The following is a 20,389-nucleotide window of genomic DNA, read 5'->3' on the forward strand; positions in this document are numbered from 1 at the left end:
CTGCATTTTATTTTTTTAATCCTCATTCGCCTCTGACCCCATCTTACTGGTAATCCGCAAGTTGCCACTGTTACTCCCATTGAGAAGTAGGTCTTACTTTGCCTTAATTTGGGGCGCTACCCCAACCTTCTATCGCCCGCCTACCAGTAGCTCACAAGCTTCCTCCCTGTTGCTGATCTCTTATTATTAAAGAGAGGATAGTCATGCTCTTCCCTTGTTCAGAGGGACAAAAGATGATAGCCTTACCTCACAGCAATGTAGCAACCCTGTGATATCAGCGGGGGCCCGCACCATCTGAGAGCTTTCCAGGAGGCTTAATCATAGGACAAAAATGAAAGAAAGAAAGAATTGCAAAAAGTGATATGAAAGCATGAATAGTATGTCTATCTAAACTGATGCCCAATTTACCAGGCAGTCCCAAATGACCCTCTTCTTGCTATTTTTTAATCTGGCTAAATCCATCTTAGATGTTTTAAACAGTGAGGAAAGCCATTCAGAGTTTGTGGGGGGTGAGGGCTCGACCCATCTCTTACATATTTCATGGCTGGCCAGCAGTATAGCATAAAACAAAAAGCCTCTATTAGGACCAGTTATTTCCACTCGGATGCCGAAAATTATTAGGCTAAGTGTGATACATAGTGGGTAACCTAGGATGGATTTTAAGGTAGCCCCCACTTTTTCCCAGTAAAGTGTCCAGGGCTTGTTCCATGTTGCATTAGTTACACTTGGCCACTGGGCCTCTAGACATCTTAGAAAGTCTCGCCGGGGATAAGTAGGTCCTATGAGAGGTGAAAGAGTGATTTCTTCTCAGCCATGCCGGTTTCACCGTTGTAAACAAAGTCCCATAAGACATTTGCCAATGCTCAGCCCAATCTACCTCCGGAATCGCTTCCTCCCATAATTCTCCCCCTAGTCTAAAATCCCCATCTATGGCCTCCTCAATTGCCCAATAAAAAGATAACACCTATTTTCTGCCCGGTAACTTTTTTACCAGATGTTCTTCTAGGGCATTTCCCTGCCCTAATGATGATTTTTGATTCTGCGACCAGCTTTTTAATTGTAAATATTCAAAATATGGACATGCCTTCATCCAATTTCTCGTTAAGAGTTGCCCAAGATAGAAGAGAGTCATCTTCAGTTAAGTCGCCTCATGTTAGTAGCCCTGCTGCTTTTAAGGGTAAAGCCAACATATCCTTTAGACAACCTGGTGAACCCGGGCTGTCCCACAATGGGGCTAATCTTGAATGATATTCAATACCAGTTACTGCTCTAAGTCTGGCCCATAATTGCGCAGCGCCCCTTATAACCTTCAGCCTTACTTTCTTAAAAAACTTTTTATCTCCATATTTAAAAAGAAAACCTTCATACGGAAGCCCAGCCTGATCTAACATGACCAAATTCTTCGGCTAACCTGATTACTTGAGGAAAAGAGGCCTCTAGGTCTGACGAAAAGATTAGAATATCGTCTGCATAAAGGGCTACCTTCCTCTCCCATATAGTGCTCTTAAAAGGTAGAATGGCTGTCTCCTCCCAGAGACACTGAGCAAACGGCTCGATGTACAAAAAAGGAGAGGAGAGAGGGGGCAGCCCTGTCTAGTACCTCTCTTAATATCAAAGGGTTTAGTCAATTTACCGTTAACCACCTACCTTGCCGAGGGGTCACTGTTTATGAGGTTAATAGTGTGACGGAATTTTTGGCCACAATTCAGTTTCTCCAATATGGCGGCAAGGTAGTTCCAATTAACCCTGTCAAAGGCTTTTGTTGCATCTAGAGTCAATACTGCCAACGGAAGGGAAAAATTTGAGGCAAAGTCTATTGCACCTATTAAATCGTGCGTAAGATCGAAAAGATTTCTGCCTCTAATGAAACCCTTCTGGTCAGTATGCAGTAGGTCTCCTGCAACTGCACCCAGCCTGTTGGCCAAAATCTTTGTAAAAACCTCATAATCAGAATTGAGGAGTGAAATAGGTCTGTAAGACCCACACTTTGTAGCTGGTTTTTCAGGTTTTAAAATCAGAATAATATTTGCCTCTCCCCACGAGGTCAGTGGTTTAACTCCTTCTATCGAATGCTGCATTTTGTTCAGAACTGCCACAGGATCACCCCGATTGTGACCGTCTCTTCAAGATTCAGCCTGTTATTGATTATTTTGTAGCTTTTCAGAGATCCGAATTCAAGGAAAGGAAATAGCTCTGGATGAGTCTTTGGTCCTGTTCAAGGGCCTTTTGGTTTTTAAGCAGTATATTCCTAGCAAGAGGGTACGTCATGAAATTATGATGAATATTCAGTCAGAAAGTAGTATTGGATATGTCTATCATTTCAGAGTGTACACTGGTAGGGATTCTTCTATTGACTCCCCTGGTTATCCGTCCACTTGTGGAGTCATTGAGAAAATTGGGTGGATACTTGGTAGATGACCTTTTAACAAATGAGCCAATAGCTGGTCAATCAACCCGGACGAGGTTTGCATCATTGACACTCCAACAAGAGCAGGATGAAGACTCATGACGACAAGGGCCAATGAGCTCAGGACACAGTTTTTGAAAAAAGAGACCCGATACTTGTCAAGCAAAAATGGACCTGTAAAATTGAAGCTCCGTTGATGCTGAGCCAATGAAAGTTGTGGCCAGTAAAGGACACATGGTGACCGGTCAGTGACCTGGAAAGACCGTAACCAGAGATTCTTCACACTTTAAGTATCTGCACTTTTTGATTAACAAAGGGGAAGATGTTGTGTCTTGTGCATATGTGAACAAGGACTCTAGTGGTCCTCGGTGGACTCCTTACAAGCATTACGCAACGGACTGGGAGGTATCGGGGTGTGTCTGAAAGTGTTCAATAAAGTTTATGATGCTGGCCATCCATTTCACGTTTGCATGCAGGTGAATAAAGATGAGCAAACTAGAGTTCCATGTGTGGCATGGTCCTTTGCATGCTCCTAGGCTGGGGAGGACTCTACAATTACTATATAGTGAGGGAAAACAGGAGTGGGTGGCTCATACCACTCTCCAGGCCTATGGGCAAAAAGGCCCTCCCTTCTGTTGGGTTAGGTGAGTTATTATTATTATTATTATTAACCAGATTTTGTAGAGCGCAAACAACCCGAAGGCCTCGTAGCGCTAAGTACCGTCATACTAAAAGAAAAGAAGGGATCAGATGAACAGGTGGGTTTTTAAATTCTTCCGGAATTTTGAGAGGCTAGGTTCACTGCGGAGGAAGGTGGGCAGAGAATTCCATTCTTTTGCAGCGTTCCATGAGAAGGAGCGCCCGCCCCATCTGGCCCGTCTGATTTTATTGACAGTAGCCAGGAAGGCAGTGCTGGATCTTAAGGACCTGTGAGGAAGGTAGGGTTTAGCCAGGGAGCAGATCATAATAGGGGCATTTTTCCACATAGCTTTGTGCATAAAGCAGAGAGACTTAAACAGCACTCTGGCCCTGACCGGAAGCCAATGCATTGTTTCTAGATGGACAGTGAGCTGGTGGGATCCACTGCTCTTCCATAGGCTCTGTCTCAGAGCACTGCAAATGTCTTTGCAAGAACATTCAAGTGGGAAAGCAAGGTTTTACAATGCATCCTGAACTAAAAGTGGCATTATGCTAAAAACAAAAATTCACAAATCCACAGCAGTTCAACATCGGCACTCTTTTGCTGGAAGGCCACAAGTGACGTGGAGCGATCTTTTTTTATTTATACAGTAACTTGCCTATGCTGAGAGGTCACTAGGGACACTGAAGAGTGCGAATAAAAAGATTTTTTATTGGAGGATAGAGTCCAAGTGGATGAAAACGAAGGATTGTCTCTGACATTCTTCAATCAGTCCTCTGTGGTAGATGGTTTTAAGTGATCACCACACATGAAAGATCAGTTTTCAAGAGTTCCCTGAATTATTAATGTTTGCATTCATTTTGAAACCTTTGACTGCTAAGTATCTTCGACCTTGTTAAAGTAATTAGGCTTATCACTTCTATTCATTTTATTTTCTATTCATCCTGCATCAATGCAATAGGTTTCTGTCCTCCACTGAATGCAACATATTACAAACTTTTTCTTGACACAAAAATCTAACTTGCTTTTTTACTAAACAATCAAGACTGGAAATGCAAAGTGAGTGAAGTTTAATGTGCTTAGTTTTACTTTTCATACATAATTTAGGAAATTGAATACACATTTTTATAGCAGATATGCAGAGATTCTGATATTTCTTGTAGACTCAAGGAAATCCTTCTGCAAATTCTCGCAACTTTTCCTGCAGATTTTGTAATATTTCCACCGACTATGTCATATCATCTGCAGATTTGGGGTGTTTTTTTTAAAAATAATTATGCTGCTTTCCAACAGGAGCTTTAAGGGAGTCCTCGCATAAAACAGAAAAGGTGGATAAGTGCCTGATATGAGCATGGAAGATAATTGTTAGATTATAATTAGAACTAGCAACATCGTTTTACAGTCGCACTTCAAGGGAGCCGATCTCAGTGTGGGCCCTCTCTGCCCAGGCACCCCTCCAGCAGTTTTGAGGGCCTCTCTCGACGTCTGCGGCTGTATTCAGGGGTACCATGAGACTCACTCCTAGGGGGGCTGATGTTTACCCCTCGAGTTCTCTTAGCCGCAGTGCGTGGCAAGTACCGGTGAAGCGCAATGCCGCTCCCCTACTTGCGTCGTGTGTGCAGTCGTGCACAGCAATTCAGGGCTGCAACATTAACACTCTTCAAACAACAAAAGAAGAGAGGTCCGGTCACACACAAAGCTACCAGATATTTGAGCAAGGAGATAAGTGGGTAATATTAATCACAGTCACTCCGTTTGAGTAGGAAAGCCCTCACACACCGACCTGGTCAGTGTCATGCTTCATCATCGGGCCCAACCGAAGAGACCGAGTGTCTCTTCGGTGTGCTGCGACGCCAGAAATACTGCGGAGCTGGTCGTGTGGGGAGGACGTGTTGTGGAAATAGCTAAATTAAAAGTGACTGAGGGTATCGGAAAAACTTTTAATGATAGATCCCTAAGACACGTGTAAGTGGTATATGTGTCTGAATTTAAAGGCCAAGGTTTTTAGGATTTTGATTAAATTCAGCTAAATACCACAAGTTTTAAAATCAGTCAACATGTTTCTGCCTTATCTGTGGTATATATTCACCATGGCATTCTTCAGGACTATACCCCGGCGGTATGGACACTCTAATAGTCCACCCTGACCTGGGGACGTGTAAGTGAAAAAAGAAAAGTGAAAAAAGTGCTTAAAAATTAGAAGAGCAATTGCTCATTCCAAAAAAAAACAAAAATTCAGGGGTGTACCAGCACCTGTAAGAGAAAATGACAAAGACAAACAGATATTGACATACATATGATTAGTATATGTCAGCGTAGACTTATCATAGTGCTCCTAAGATGGTGGCAAACCTTTGTGTGCACACACAATAACTGATATCTTATGCACCATCCAAGTAGCCCTTAGGGGTATTGTACATGCTAAGAGGTGGAGTGCTAAAGGTGGTTAAAAACTACTATAGTAGTGCTTGGGATAAAAACACGATGTGAATTCTCCATGAAGAGGGATCAATTTGACCAAACGGTCGGTGTCCCCTTAGGATGGTAAGTATGGAGAAAGTCTCACTTTAAAACAGGGCGCTACTAGCACCATGGGTCTCGGGAGGAGGATTGGAGCGCGCTTGGCACATCCTAGGAAGAAAGAGGAGGTACATGTCAACAGAACCCAACCAACACACAGGTACTTAGCTTATGGTCATCGTAAAAGACGTTCCGCTGGTGATCCAGACTCACGCCCTCTGCGCTCACAACCCGCTTGTCAACCTGCAAGATTCCTCTGAACCGGACCCCGACGATGGAGAGCGGGGCCGGTAAATGTGTTTAAGAGCGCTTTGCTTCAGTGTGCGCGCTCGATTCCGGGTTGGGCGTGTCCCGCCCAGGTCGAGGCCTGGAGCGCACACGCCCACTCCGGCGGGACGCGCCCAGGATCAAGACGAGGCGTGGAGTAAAGAACCTATCCCTGCGCAATGGCCAAAGGAGGTTTAGGCACGCTGGTGGTTGTCAGGGCAACCGAGGTTGCTCTTCGTTTTTCCGGGAAAGGTTCTAGGAAACAGATTTTATTAAAAAGGAATCAGATTATTTAATTTAAATGGGCGGAATACCTCACTCCATGGATATGTGTCCACTGCTTACATTCAGTTAGCAAGCAATGTCAGAGCAGAAACGGTTGTTCCATCACTCTAGAGATCAAGGCACCGCTTACAATAAGGATGTAAATAGATAGTGTCAGAGCAGGAGTGCACACACTGTCAGATCACTACAGTTGGATTTGGACCTACAAGGGACATGAGTAAACAATTGCACATAGTGTAGAAACCACCTGGTGTTTGGTATTTAGGCGATATGTTTCAGATTGCTTATGTGTCACGTTAATAGCTCTCCTTTCAGACGCGTGAAGTTTTTGGGTTCATGATAGGACTGAGTTCCACGGGACATCGTCGTTAAGGCCATTGATATTTGTCCCCAAGCGGTGTACCCAGCGCTGTTCTTTTTCGAACAGTCTATTTTGTACGTTTCTTGTGCCATCCAGAACTTCAATAACAGTCCACCTTATGTCATTGGTGGTATGATTCTTGTCTAGGAAATGGCGACTCAATTTCGTTGTTATTTTCTTGCACCTTATGTTACTCCGGTGCTCACAGATCCGTTGTTTCATTTTTCTGGTGGTCATACCTACGTAACGGAGGTGGCAAGGACACGTGATCAAATAGATCACGTTGATTGAGTTGCAATTGGTATGTTCACGTAGGGTCCACACTTTCCCTTCTTCCAGTGTCAGAGTTTTGGTAGCTTGTGTCAAGTGACAGACACTGCAGTCCGAGCAGGGATAGTGCCCGGTGATTTTAGGGAGACCCCATGATGTTGTCACTGACGGTGTCGTGTTTTGTGGTTTCTCTTTTGGGCGGGTATGGACCAGCGCATCTCTTAGACTGCGCCCCTTTTTGAATGAAAAAAGGGGTTTATCCCAGTCCTTTTTGACGGTATTCACAATATTCCAATGTTTGTTTATGCTCTTTTTCATGATGTTTGAGAGACTGCTGTAGGTGGTAACACAGGTGAGTGGGATCTGTTCTGGATTGTTTGTCCTTTCTTCAAGGAGAGACTCCCTTGGCTGGTTTCTCGCCCTTTTAAAACCTTTGTTCAAGGTGGAAGTTGGATAGCCTCTATTTTTTAGTTTTTCCGTTAGATTGGCTGATTGGTCTTTGAAATCTGCGGTCAGGCTACAGTTCCTTCGTAGCCTGAGATATTGCCCGTAAGGGAGATTTTCCTTCAACGGACGTGGGTGGAAGCTGTTAAATTCCAGCAGATTGTTCTTTGCAGTCGGTTTGTTGTGGGTTTTTGTGGCCAGTGTCGTACCACTGATTGAGATGACTACATCTAAGAACACAATTTCTCTTCTGCTTATGGTATTGGTGAATCTTAGATTGGGGTCCAGGGTGTTGATCCATGAAAGGAAATCTTTCAAGTCATTTTCACTACCATTCCAAATGATCAGAATGTTGTCAATGTAGCGTTTCCACAAAAGCATTGACGAAAAGAAGGTGGCATTTGGTGGGAGGATATGTTTGGCCTCAAAATCTGCCACATACAACCCCGCTACGCTCGGCTCGAAGGTGCTGCCCATGGATGTCCCAGAGCATTGTAAATACAGTTGGTTTTTGAATGAAAAAAAGTTCTCTTTCAGTGCTATGGTCGCACAATCAATAATGAACTTTTTCGGTGTCTGGAATTCCCAATTAGTCGAATCAAGGACCTTTTTGAGGACCTCGATTGTGTCATTCTGCGGAATGCTAGTATAGAGGCTTTCCACATCTAATGTTACAAGGGTGATAGAGTTTTCAGGGAATGTGATCTCTGTCAGCAGACGTAACAGGCTTTTTGTGTCCTTCAGATAGGTAGGTGTAGACTGTACTAGTGGTTTCAGAAAGTGATCACAAAATTGTGATAGCGGCTCTAGAAGCGACCCAATTCCAGAGACGATTGGGCGTCCTGGTGGGGGTAGTTTGTTCTTATGCATTTTCGGTAAAGTATAGAAGTAGGGTGTAATGCTACTCGTATTTTTCAAAAATGCTGCTTCGTTCTTTGATATATGGTTTTGATCCTCTGCTTGTTGTACCAGAGAGCTGATCCTTTTTGTGAGGTCAGGGGTTGGGTCCAATGCCAGTGGTGTGTAATTTCTAACATCACTGAGTAGGTTTTCACAAGTGATCTCATAGTCAGTTGTATCTTGGATAATGATCCCTCCGCCTTTGTCCGCAGGCTTTATGGTTATGGAGGTGTCGTTTTTTAGTTGTTGCAATGCCTCAAATTCGGCAGTGCTGAAATTCCCGAATGTTCTCGGGTTTTGGCAATCTTCTAGGTCTTTAAATACGGCTTGCTCAAAAGCAGTTATAGCCGCTGGTATTGTGTGTGAAGGTGGGATGAAAGTGGAGCTTGGTCTTAAGCCCGTGTCACCTTTTCTGACGGATTCCATTGGGTCTGTTTTTCCATCAAAAAACGCTTTTAGTTTCAGTTTACGAAAAAACCCTGCCAGTTCACAATGCAATTTGAACTTATCTGGTTTGGCTGTAGGGACAAAACCTAGCCCCTTTTCCAAAATTTGGATCTCCACCGGCGTTAGTATTCTGGTGGATAGGTTGGTCACTAGACTCAAACTCCGCTCGGGCCCGGTTGCTGGTTGCTCCGGGTGTGGTTCGCTACTGAGTCGTCTTCCTGCCAGGTTACTCTGGTGTTCCCTCTCCTCTTGCCTCGGCCTCTCCGGCCGCTCTCTAAAAAAGGCTGTCGGTACTGCTGTTGGAAATTCCCCGGGGGCATGAAGCCCGGGTTCCAGCCCATAAAAGGAAAGGGTGGCTGTTGGAAAGCATAGGGGTTTGGGCCCATCCCCATTTGTGGGGGATACCACTGTTGCTGGTTTCCTTGATTTCCATGTCCGCTTCTGTTTGTTCTGTTGCCACGGTTCCCTCTTCTTTTCGTTTGTTTGTTAGAGTTGTTACTAGAACCACTGCTATTAGATGAGTCATCATCTGAGTAGTCTGAGTTATTGGTATTGCGTGCTGGTGGAGTGAATGAGGCTGCAGAGTAGGGATATACTTTCTCGAACTCAAACTTTTTCTGGTCTTTTTGAAGTTTCGTCACCTTTGATTGCATTAGGTTGTCTTTGTATTCATTCAACTCCTTGTTGAGTTCATCTAGTCGTCTTTTGTAGCCGGTGATAGTGGCTTTAAAATGAGACTCTGTTTCTCTAATCTCCACCATAAGGGATTCCGAGAGTCTCAGTGCTGTCTTAATTATTAAGACCATCCAATCGCGTGTGCAATGCCAGGCGATTGAGGCCCAGTCCTTCCGGAATGCCGCATCGTTCAGAAAGATACGTGGGGCATTTGCCACCAAAAGGCCTTTCGGGGCTGTGTTTGTCGTTAGATAGCCCTTCAGTATTGTGCCATGAAGGACAGTACGTATGTGCTCTTTCTTTTTCTCTGACAGATTGTCCCATTCAGCAGTGTTGGCAATCGCTTGTGATATGTGTGGGTCAGCAAAGATTGCTGCATCTGACATCAGCTCCTCGATTTCCGCCTCAGAGTATGTTTGACCCAGGTTCGCCATAGTGAGATTTTGGTCTTAAAAGAACAAGCAATTATTATTATTGACTTGCTCGAAATAAAAACGTGCTCTCACAGCTGTGCGCTGCTATGATATATATCAACAACGAGAGAGGTAGGGAAGGTCAGAGACACTCTCTTACACCCCAGTTAAGTATCAAACAACAAAAGAAGAGAGGTCCGGTCACACACAAAGCTACCAGATATTTGAGCAAGGAGATAAGTGGGTAATATTAATCACAGTCACTCCGTTTGAGTAGGAAAGCCCTCACACACCGACCTGGTCAGTGTCATGCTTCATCATCGGGCCCCACCGAAGAGACCGAGTGTCTCTTCGGTGTGCTGCGACGCCAGAAATACTGCGGAGCTGGTCGTGTGGGGAGGACGTGTTGTGGAAATAGCTAAATTAAAAGTGACTGAGGGTATCGGAAAAACTTTTAATGATAGATCCCTAAGACACGTGTAAGTGGTATATGTGTCTGAATTTAAAGGCCAAGGTTTTTAGGATTTTGATTAAATTCAGCTAAATGCCACAAGTTTTAAAATCAGTCAACATGTTTCTGCCTTATCTGTGGTATATATTCACCATGGCATTCTTCAGGACTATACCCCGGCGGTATGGACACTCTAATAGTCCACCCTGACCTGGGGACGTGTAAGTGAAAAAAGAAAAGTGAAAAAAGTGCTTAAAAATTAGAAGAGCAATTGCTCATTCCAAAAAAAACCAAAAATTCAGGGGTGTACAAGCACCTGTAAGAGAAAATGACAAAGACAAACAGATATTGACATACATACGATTAGTATATGTCAGCGTAGACTTATCATAGTGCTCCTAAGATGGTGGCAAACCTTTGTGTGCACACACAATAACTGATATCTTATGCACCATCCAAGTAGCCCTTAGGGGTATTGTACATGCTAAGAGGTGGAGTGCTAAAGGTGGTTAAAAACTACTATAGTAGTGCTTGGGATAAAAACACGATGTGAATTCTCCATGAAGAGGGATCAATTTGACCAAATGGTCGGTGTCCCCTTAGGATGGTAAGTATGGAGAAAGTCTCACTTTAAAACAGGGCGCTACTAGCACCATGGGTCTCGGGAGGAGGATTGGAGCGCGCTTGGCACATCCTAGGAAGAAAGAGGAGGTACATGTCAACAGAACCCAACCAACACACAGGTACTTAGCTTATGGTCATCGTAAAAGACGTTCCGCTGGTGATCCAGACTCACGCCCTCTGCGCTCACAACCCGCTTGTCAACCTGCAAGATTCCTCTGAACCGGACCCCGACGATGGAGAGCGGGGCTGGTAAATGTGTTTAAGAGCGCTTTGCTTCAGTGTGCGCGCTCGATTCCGGGTTGGGCGTGTCCCGCCCAGGTCGAGGCCTGGAGCGCACACGCCCACTCCGGCGGGACGCGCCCAGGATCAAGACGAGTCGTGGAGTAAAGAACCTATCCCTGCGCAATGGCCAAAGGAGGTTTAGGCACGCTGGTGGTTGTCAGGGCAACCGAGGTTGCTCTTCGTTTTTCCGGGAAAGGTTCTAGGAAACAGATTTTATTAAAAAGGAATCAGATTATTTAATTTAAATGGGCGGAATACCTCACTCCATGGATATGTGTCCACTGCTTACATTCAGTTAGCAAGCAATGTCAGAGCAGAAACGGGTGTTCCATCACTCTAGAGATCAAGGCACCGCTTACAATAAGGATGTAAATAGATAGTGTCAGAGCAGGAGTGCACACACTGTCAGATCACTACAGTTGGACAAACAATCCAGAACAGATCCCACTCACCTGTGTTACCACCTACAGCAGTCTCTCAAACATCATGAAAAAGAGCATAAACAAACATTGGAATATTGTGAGTACCGTCAAAAAGGACTGGGATAAACCCCTTTTTTCATTCAAAAAGGGGCGCAGTCTAAGAGATGCGCTGGTCCATACCCGCCCAAAAGAGAAACCACAAAACACGACACCGTCAGTGACAACATCATGGGGTCTCCCTAAAATCACCGGGCACTATCCCTGCTCGGACTGCAGTGTCTGTCACTTGACACAAGCTACCAAAACTCTGACACTGGAAGAAGGGAAAGTGTGGACCCTACGTGAACATACCAATTGCAACTCAATCAACGTGATCTATTTGATCACGTGTCCTTGCCACCTCCGTTACGTAGGTATGACCACCAGAAAAGTGAAACAACGGATCTGTGAGCACCGGAGTAACATAAGGTGCAAGAAAATAACAACGAAATTGAGTCGCCATTTCCTAGACAAGAATCATACCACCAATGACATAAGGTGGACTGTTATTGAAGTTCTGGATGGCACAAGAAACGTACAAAATAGACTGTTCGAAAAAGAACAGCGCTGGGTACACCGCTTGGGGACAAATATCAATGGCCTTAACGACGATGTCCCGTGGAACTCAGTCCTATCATGAACCCAAAAACTTCACGCGTCTGAAAGGAGAGCTATTAACGTGACACATAAGCAATCTGAAACATATCGCCTAAATACCAAACACCAGGTGGTTTCTACACTATGTGCAATTGTTTACTCATGTCCCTTGTAGGTCCAAATCCAACTGTAGTGATCTGACAGTGTGTGCACTCCTGCTCTGACACTATCTATTTACATCCTTATTGTAAGCGGTGCCTTGATCTCTAGAGTGATGGAACACCCGTTTCTGCTCTGACAGTGCTTGCTAACTGAATGTAAGCAGTGGACACATATCCATGGAGTGAGGTATTCCGCCCATTTAAATTAAATAATCTGATTCCTTTTTAATAAAATCTGTTTCCTAGAACCTTTCCCGGAAAAACGAAGAGCAACCTCGGTTGCCCTGACAACCACCAGCGTGCCTAAACCTCCTTTGGCCATTGCGCAGGGATAGGTTCTTTACTCCACGCCTCGTCTTGATCCTGGGCGCGTCCCGCCGGAGTGGGCGTGTGCGCTCCAGGCCTCGACCTGGGCGGGACACGCCCAACCCGGAATCGAGCGCGCACACTGAAGCAAAGCGCTCTTAAACACATTTACCGGCCCCGCTCTCCATCGTCGGGGTCCAGTTCAGAGGAATCTTGCAGGTTGACAAGCGGGTTGTGAGCGCAGAGGGCGTGAGTCTGGATCACCAGCGGAACGTCTTTTACGATGACCATAAGCTAAGTACCTGTGTGTTGGTTGGGTTCTGTTGACATGTACCTCCTCTTTCTTCCTAGGATGTGCCAAGCGCGCTCCAATCCTCCTCCCGAGACCCATGGTGCTAGTAGCGCCCTGTTTTAAAGTGAGACTTTCTCCATACTTACCATCCTAAGGGGACACCGACCGTTTGGTCAAATTGATCCCTCTTCATGGAGAATTCACATCGTGTTTTTATCCCAAGCACTACTATAGTAGTTTTTAACCACCTTTAGCACTCCACCTCTTAGCATGTACAATACCCCTAAGGGCTACTTGGATGGTGCATAAGATATCAGTTATTGTGTGTGCACACAAAGGTTTGCCACCATCTTAGGAGCACTATGATAAGTCTACGCTGACATATACTAATCGTATGTATGTCAATATCTGTTTGTCTTTGTCATTTTCTCTTACAGGTGCTGGTACACCCCTGAATTTTTGGTTTTTTTTGGAATGAGCAATTGCTCTTCTAATTTTTAAGCACTTTTTTCACTTTTCTTTTTTCACTTACACGTCCCCAGGTCAGGGTGGACTATTAGAGTGTCCATACCGCCGGGGTATAGTCCTGAAGAATGCCATGGTGAATATATACCACAGATAAGGCAGAAACATGTTGACTGATTTTAAAACTTGTGGTATTTAGCTGAATTTAATCAAAATCCTAAAAACCTTGGCCTTTAAATTCAGACACATATACCACTTACACGTGTCTTAGGGATCTATCATTAAAAGTTTTTCCGATACCCTCAGTCACTTTTAATTTAGCTATTTCCACAACACGTCCTCCCCACACGACCAGCTCCGCAGTATTTCTGGCGTCGCAGCACACCGAAGAGACACTCGGTCTCTTCGGTGGGGCCCGATGATGAAGCATGACACTGACCAGGTCGGTGTGTGAGGGCTTTCCTACTCAAACGGAGTGACTGTGATTAATATTACCCACTTATCTCCTTGCTCAAATATCTGGTAGCTTTGTGTGTGACCGGACCTCTCTTCTTTTGTTGTTTGATACTTAACTGGGGTGTAAGAGAGTGTCTCTGACCTTCCCTACCTCTCTCGTTGTTGATATACATTAACACTCTTACCACTTGGGCTGCCCCCCCAGCACCTGTTTCGGCCACCAGCCACACCCCCAAGGGCCCCAGCCGATCTCCACAGCAGCGCGGGCTGCAGGACGGAACGCCAAGGAGGATGAGGCCCTGTTTGCTGTTGGGCTCACCTGCGGAAGCTGCACCCCTTCACTGTCTCTCCCACTGATCCCACAGTCTCAGGGCCTGTTACTCTGTTCCCGGAAGGTCTCAAGGCTCCGACGAGCCCGGCGTGCTCAGATAGGGGGCCCCATCCTCCAGTCCAGGTGAGGAAACCGCTCCAATGCAGGGCATGCCCAGGAGCCAACCACCGGAACCTCCATTTGTCACCTACTGCCGGGGAATCAGGCTAAATGAAGTAGGAACTGCGAGCCCCGATCTCCAGAGTTTGTGCTGCGTGTCGGGTCCGCCTCTAGTCACAGGCTCCCACAGGGACCAGCGCTAGTAAGAATGGCGAACTCTGGCACTGTCGGGGGTCTGCTATATGTAGCTAAAAGGTCGGGACCTAGGCTAAGGACCAGAGCAGCAAGCAGGCACGTCCTACTCGGCTGCCATTTTGGCCACACACCAAAATATGATTTTTAAAGATTTAGCACTATATAGCACATACAAACACATAGCGCTTATTGGGACATCTGATTGCACTAGACCAGGACAAAGTCAAAGTTTCAGGCTGACCGCGATGGAGCCCTGCGCGGCTACCCATCTCTGTGGGTCTCGGTCAAAGATTTTACCTTCTGACTTCAAAACTTTTCTGGAGCTTTTCTTCCTGGGGTCCCTCGAAGCTCTCAGCCTGTCTGGATTTAGTGAGGGTTCGCTGGCTTGTGTTGCGATGAGCTCTCGGTCAAACCTTTAGAAGTCAGACCTCCGGATTGACAAACCAGGGATCCAGGCCGGCCCTCAGTTGAAGGTGGGCATCTTTACTCTTGAGGTTGGTCCCGGTCACCTCTCCTACGTTCAGACTTAGAAACTTTTATGGATTTCCTTCAGGGGTCTCTCGCTGCTCTTCTCCAGGTTGGCTTCGGTGAGGCTTTACCAGCTTAGGTTTCTGCCAACTGCCAGTCAAACTCTGGAAGTCAGACCTCTGGAGCTTTTCAGTGGTACAAACCTGGATGGTAGCTGGCTCGCGGTTAATGGTCACAGGCTTGGCTGGACGGGTCGAGTTGGTCCACTTATAGAGCTTTTTTCCAAAGTTGCTCCAAAGTTCTTCAAACTTCTTCCTAGAGTACTTTTGATGGTCCTAAAGTGTCCAAAATTTACTCTGAGGGTCTGCACGCTCCAAGATGGTCATTGAAAGTTTGGGACTTCAATTCCCACAATCCTCTTGAATAAAACCCTTACAAATCCACTGGTAGTACTCCAGGCTGTTGATTCTTGGTGGTGATGGTCCAGGTGAACTCTGTTAACATGTAGCTTGCAGGGAGTCCACTCTTTAGTCCTTCTGAAGCAAGGTAGTTCCACAGGACTTTAGTTCCAGATTGTGCAGTAAGCGCAGTCAGTCAGAGTGCAGGGCCTGGTTGGTGCAAATCAAACTTCTCACTATGAACCCTTCTTCTTCTTCTTGTTTCAAGCAGCAGATCTGAGAGTCACTGCCCCACTCAGATACTTATTCAGTGTTCTCTGGGGTCAGACAGGAGAGCACTCCTGCCCAATGAGATAGAGGATGACACCCCAGAGCATGACCATTTCTTCCCAGGTGTGGCAAAATGGTCTTTCAGAATCACTATTTCTCCAAAATTCCACAGGGTTGAAGCCCCAGCAGAGAGGTAAGAGCTAAGTACACCAACCCTCCGGAATGGCTCATCTCCATATCTTCCCTCTCTCTCCCTGGCATCTGCAGATCCCTTCCTTAAGCTTGCAATCTGGCTGGGCTCAAAGAGATCGGGTGTAAATGAAACTTGTTTATGACCCCTTCCCCTGGCTCTGGCATTCCCATGGAGCAGAAACCTCTCTTCCCAGAAGAATAGGACACTTTACATTGCATGCATTTACAATGCCTGCAATTACAACGCAGTTGTTGTAACAACCGCGTTGTTACATCGCAGTACATTACAACGCACGTTATTACATCGACTTGCTGTAGGGGGCAAGCTGGACTTAGGAATAGTATAAGTTACTATTCCATCTCCAGTGTGCGCAACAGTAGGGAAGGTGTTGGAATAGTAAATTATACTATTCCTTATGTTAGTACGCCCCCTACAGCAAGTCGATGTAAGACTTGTGTTGTAATGTACTGCAATGTACCAACGAGGTCGTTGCAACGCCCGTGTTGTAATTGCATGCGTTGTAACACATGCAATGTAATGGCTGTTTCCCCTCCCAGAATGTTTTTTTAATCCGAGGGGCTACTTATCACCTCATCAAAGCAGCCTGGCTAATCCAATTAGGACAGATCACTGGAGGGCTAAATTTTGGCTTACAGACAAGAAAGTCGTATAACTTCTTGTCTGTACATTTTAGGATAAATTCAACAATAGCATAATGTTGACTTCATCAATACCATTCTAGTAAGTCCTTGAATTATATTTTTATGATTCTCCTAGCAGGAAATATTAGTTAATAACTTCTTGCCATGTTAACCTGTATGGCTGGCGATTTGGAATGGGGAAAAAGACTTGGAACATTTTCCAACGTCAGGGCTTATCAAACATACTATATGAGGACCCTGCTTATATCTACAAGACACCACACCCCTGAGATACCTATGGGAGACATTGGAGGTTAAGATTATGTAAAAATATTGCAGATCCAAACTCCACAGTGCTCGTAGCATACATGTTGATTTTGGGAAGCACTTTACTACAATGTGCGGAGTGAATTGTGCAATTTCACTAACCCAAGTCATATAAAATTTATTTTATAAGGGTCCTCCTTATAGAACCTGATCTCCCACCACTGGGACACCTAGGGGAGACCCTGGGGGCACCTAATATGCCAACACATTGCATTGTATTGATTTTTAAGTGTCTCAAACACCAAAGTCGAGCTTGGGCACAATTAGCAATTTAAATGCAGGTCTACAAAACAGGGCTGCTTTTAAACCAACCTCAGGCCTCCGCAGTGCTACACTTTAAAGGGCTGCTAATCTCTAAACTGCCATGCCCTCTTATATACTAGAGACTTAAAGGTAGTCTTGATCCCCCTGCCCTATTATCCACTCTGGCCTTATAGGGAAGATGATGCCAATCATAGGGGTACCACAACCCATAGTGTACGTAGGCATTCTAATTGTCTTTTCAGCATAGCACTGGCCCTGGGAGTGGTTAAGCAGAACCCAGGGACAGTCAGAGTCAGTTACCACCAATACCAGTCAGCAAAAAATGGGAGGTGCCCAAGGAACAAGGATGACTGTGCATGCACCTTTATTCATATTGCTGAACTGAATATGGACGGACTAGTTAGAAGATGAAACTCCACACAGCCGAAAAGGGATGCCTATAGGTTGATTTAATCTATAGGTCTTTGAGGAATATTTTGTACCCCTAAATTAATTCCCTGAGTCAAACATTCCATACTGATACAAATGTAGGAGTAGTAAGTGCAGGGTTTCATTTAGGAGCTGGTTTAGGAATGTTAATGATAAGTTAGATCTCCTATTTAAAGACTCATGGGAGAGTGCCTGATTGGACCTGCAAAAAAGAAAAATTAACCTGTGATCCTGAAGAAAAAAAAAATGCCTGGCTTCCCAAGACATATGTGGAGTTTTGTCTCTTATTTGAACTTGTTGTTCATGCACCTTTCTCCCAAACTAGGAAGTTCCTACCTGGGACCCACAGGGTCATTTGGATCTCTTGCACTGGGGGTGGTGCTACAAATGAGAGGTCTCGATATTGGGAGTCTGTGAAGAGCTGAATAAGAGGGAGCTGCAATTCACTGAGACTGAATGAAGGGTGTGGCGTTCATTGAGACTAGTCCTGAACTAACCCATCATTTTCATTTGGATCTATGTGCATCATATCCATACATCATTTTTGTGTATAATTTTGGATATGGTGCATCTTAACCCTAAATAGTTTTTTAATTCACAAAAGACTCATTTCAGCCACCCAAATGAATCAACCTGTTTAACCTACTTAGCGAGTGGTACCTGCACCTAGTTGCAGACGTTACCTCATCTTCACTCAGAGCCTAACGTCGTTAAGTTAACTGAATCCCTATGTGAACTCACTTCAATGGAAGGTAGTCTGTGGCTTGACCCAGCATTTTTTACCACTTCACCTGATCTTTAACACGCTGTGTTTCGTTGAGACGAAAGTCCTTGTAACATGGACTAGTCTTCGCTCTTTGTTTATCCTACCAAGGAAATCTAGAAGAAGAAATCACGCCTGATGTTTTTAGCTGAAGCTGCAAAGCCGCAACAAACATCTGCCAATTAGCATGACTTCCACTGCAATTTGATGCAGATTCTGTGGAGGAGATAGCATGTTTCATCCACCTGATTTGAGTCAAACTGCACGTTGGGTTGGGTATTCTTTTGTAACTTAAGTCACTAGTGTCTTTTGGTACTTTTAACGCAATGTTATACAACGTTCTCTACTATATGATGTATTTTATTCTATTAAATACTTTCATTTTAACCTACTTTGTTTGTGCCTTTAAATTATTTATATGAATTGATTTTTGTTTTGGCTAGCTTCTTGATACATACTACCTTTTTTGCTGCTTAGACTGTGCTACCAAGGGTGAGTCAATGTATACATCACAGGCACGGATGAGTCAATGTATCCATCGCAGAAACCAACTTATCTCTGTGGGTCAGCGTATTTAGAATTAGTGGAAGAACATTTGCGATTCTGTAAAAGACTGTGGCCTCTCTCCCTGCATATTATGCATTTCTCACTGCTTTTTTACGAAATCCTCATACGTAAACGCTGGGCTGACAGGAGGGAACACCGAAGCTATTAATTTGATAACAGTTATCTGAGTCCCAGGTGATTCATATAACTGTTCTCAGTTTATAATATATTGTTTTATTACCATACAGAATACCTCACAGGAGCACGGGCGCACTAAGACTGAATAGACACTTTTAATTTCAGTTAATTTGAGGACATTGTATATAGTGGGCAATTTTAATTTCAGTTAATTTGAGTACATTGTTTTTTGCTGAGTTATCTTCATAAATACTACATGACACTTACATTACCGGGTTCTTGGCAGCGTCGGGGTCTTTAGCTGTTACCTTTCCAACAATGCTGCCTTCTTTGGCATCTTCATCGACCTCCATCACATAGAAATGTCTCGTGAACACAGGCGGTTCGTCGACGTCCTGCAGGTAAACTTTGACCATAGCAGTGTCTTTAAACGGCCCCAGGTGGTAAAAGCGCGGGTCTGGGTGGGTGTTGGCTGCCGCCACTTCAAAGGTGATGATCATATTATTCTCAAAATCCAATTGCTGAAGGCAGAATACGAAAAATATGTTTAATTAGGCGTTATTTAAAATGTACATTTTGCTTACAGAAGCAATAACATGTCTCTTCTCGCTATACCTTAATGTTACACGTCACATATGGCTTCATCATAAACACTTTTCTGATAACCATATGTAAATGGAAAAATGACTGTCTAAACGCAAAACACATTCGGATAAATGTATATACGCAAACAAGTCAGTAAAAATGTCAACTGTTCACAACAGCTGTCTGTTTCCATCGCTGTCTATTTATCAATTCGTTTTGTGCTCAGTCAAAACACAAGCCACGTAACGTTCACATCTCAGAGTTTAAACTGTCTCTTTTATTTTTATATTGTATCTATTTTTAATGCCTTAGCCCTTCCTCGTATCTTTTTGGTGAGTTTCTGCATCTTTGCTACTTAGTGAGCCTTACCCTGCTTGCTTGTTGCGTTAACTTAATTTTATCTTTTGCTACGCCCTTTTGTCTGTCTCTTCTAGTTCTTCTCATTCTCTCAATGTATCAGTTATGATCTGTGTTCTGGTGCTTTTGTTCCACTCTTTCTCTCGCCTCCTGTGCTTTTCACTCAAATTCACTCGGTCTCCTTATGAATTTGAAGAGTCACTTTGAGTGACCTCGTTTTTATCTGTGGTCTTTACACCTTGCTGTGTATCTCTAGGATTACAGGTTGTCTTTTAGGAGCAGTTGCATTTTGTGTATTTTTCTGATTTACTTCATCAAAGTGTTTGTCACATGTCTACAGCTGCCAATAATGAATGTTTAAAAACATAGGTGCAAGGGCCCAAAGCTGATGGTAGTTGCATTGGTGTAGTCCCTATCTACAGCAACCACCAATGCTGCCCAAATCATCGTGAACATGACTGAATAGGTACATTTCTAGCCATTGGCCAAAATACAAGCTCCTCCATTCATTTTGCCTGCTTTTCTAAATCAGACTACACTAATGCCAAACGAGCGGGGGAGCTTGTCCTACACCGTTGAGTGGAGGAAACCTGAAGTATATCAGTGGCCTTCCCACCAAAGCTCAAACTTGCCACTGGAAAGTGATCAAGTGGCTACCCCT

The 20,389-nt window shown here is 44.5% G+C and overlaps 1 protein-coding gene across 1 annotated transcript in view; it reads right to left on the minus strand.

Annotated features, from left to right (window-relative positions):
* The window catches only part of LOC144829104 (cadherin-9-like), an 836,522-nt gene that overhangs the window by 128,000 nt on the left and 688,133 nt on the right, over window positions 1-20,389 (minus strand). Inside the window, exon 7 of the mRNA XM_078687908.1 lies at window positions 19,054-19,307. Coding sequence (XP_078544034.1) covers window positions 19,054-19,307 — 254 coding nt within the window. The remainder of the gene's footprint in view (window positions 1-19,053; window positions 19,308-20,389) is intronic.

The sequence above is a fragment of the Lissotriton helveticus genome, chromosome 4_1 (genome assembly GCF_964261635.1).
Source record: "Lissotriton helveticus chromosome 4_1, aLisHel1.1, whole genome shotgun sequence".
In the NCBI taxonomy this organism is placed as follows: domain Eukaryota; kingdom Metazoa; phylum Chordata; class Amphibia; order Caudata; family Salamandridae; genus Lissotriton; species Lissotriton helveticus.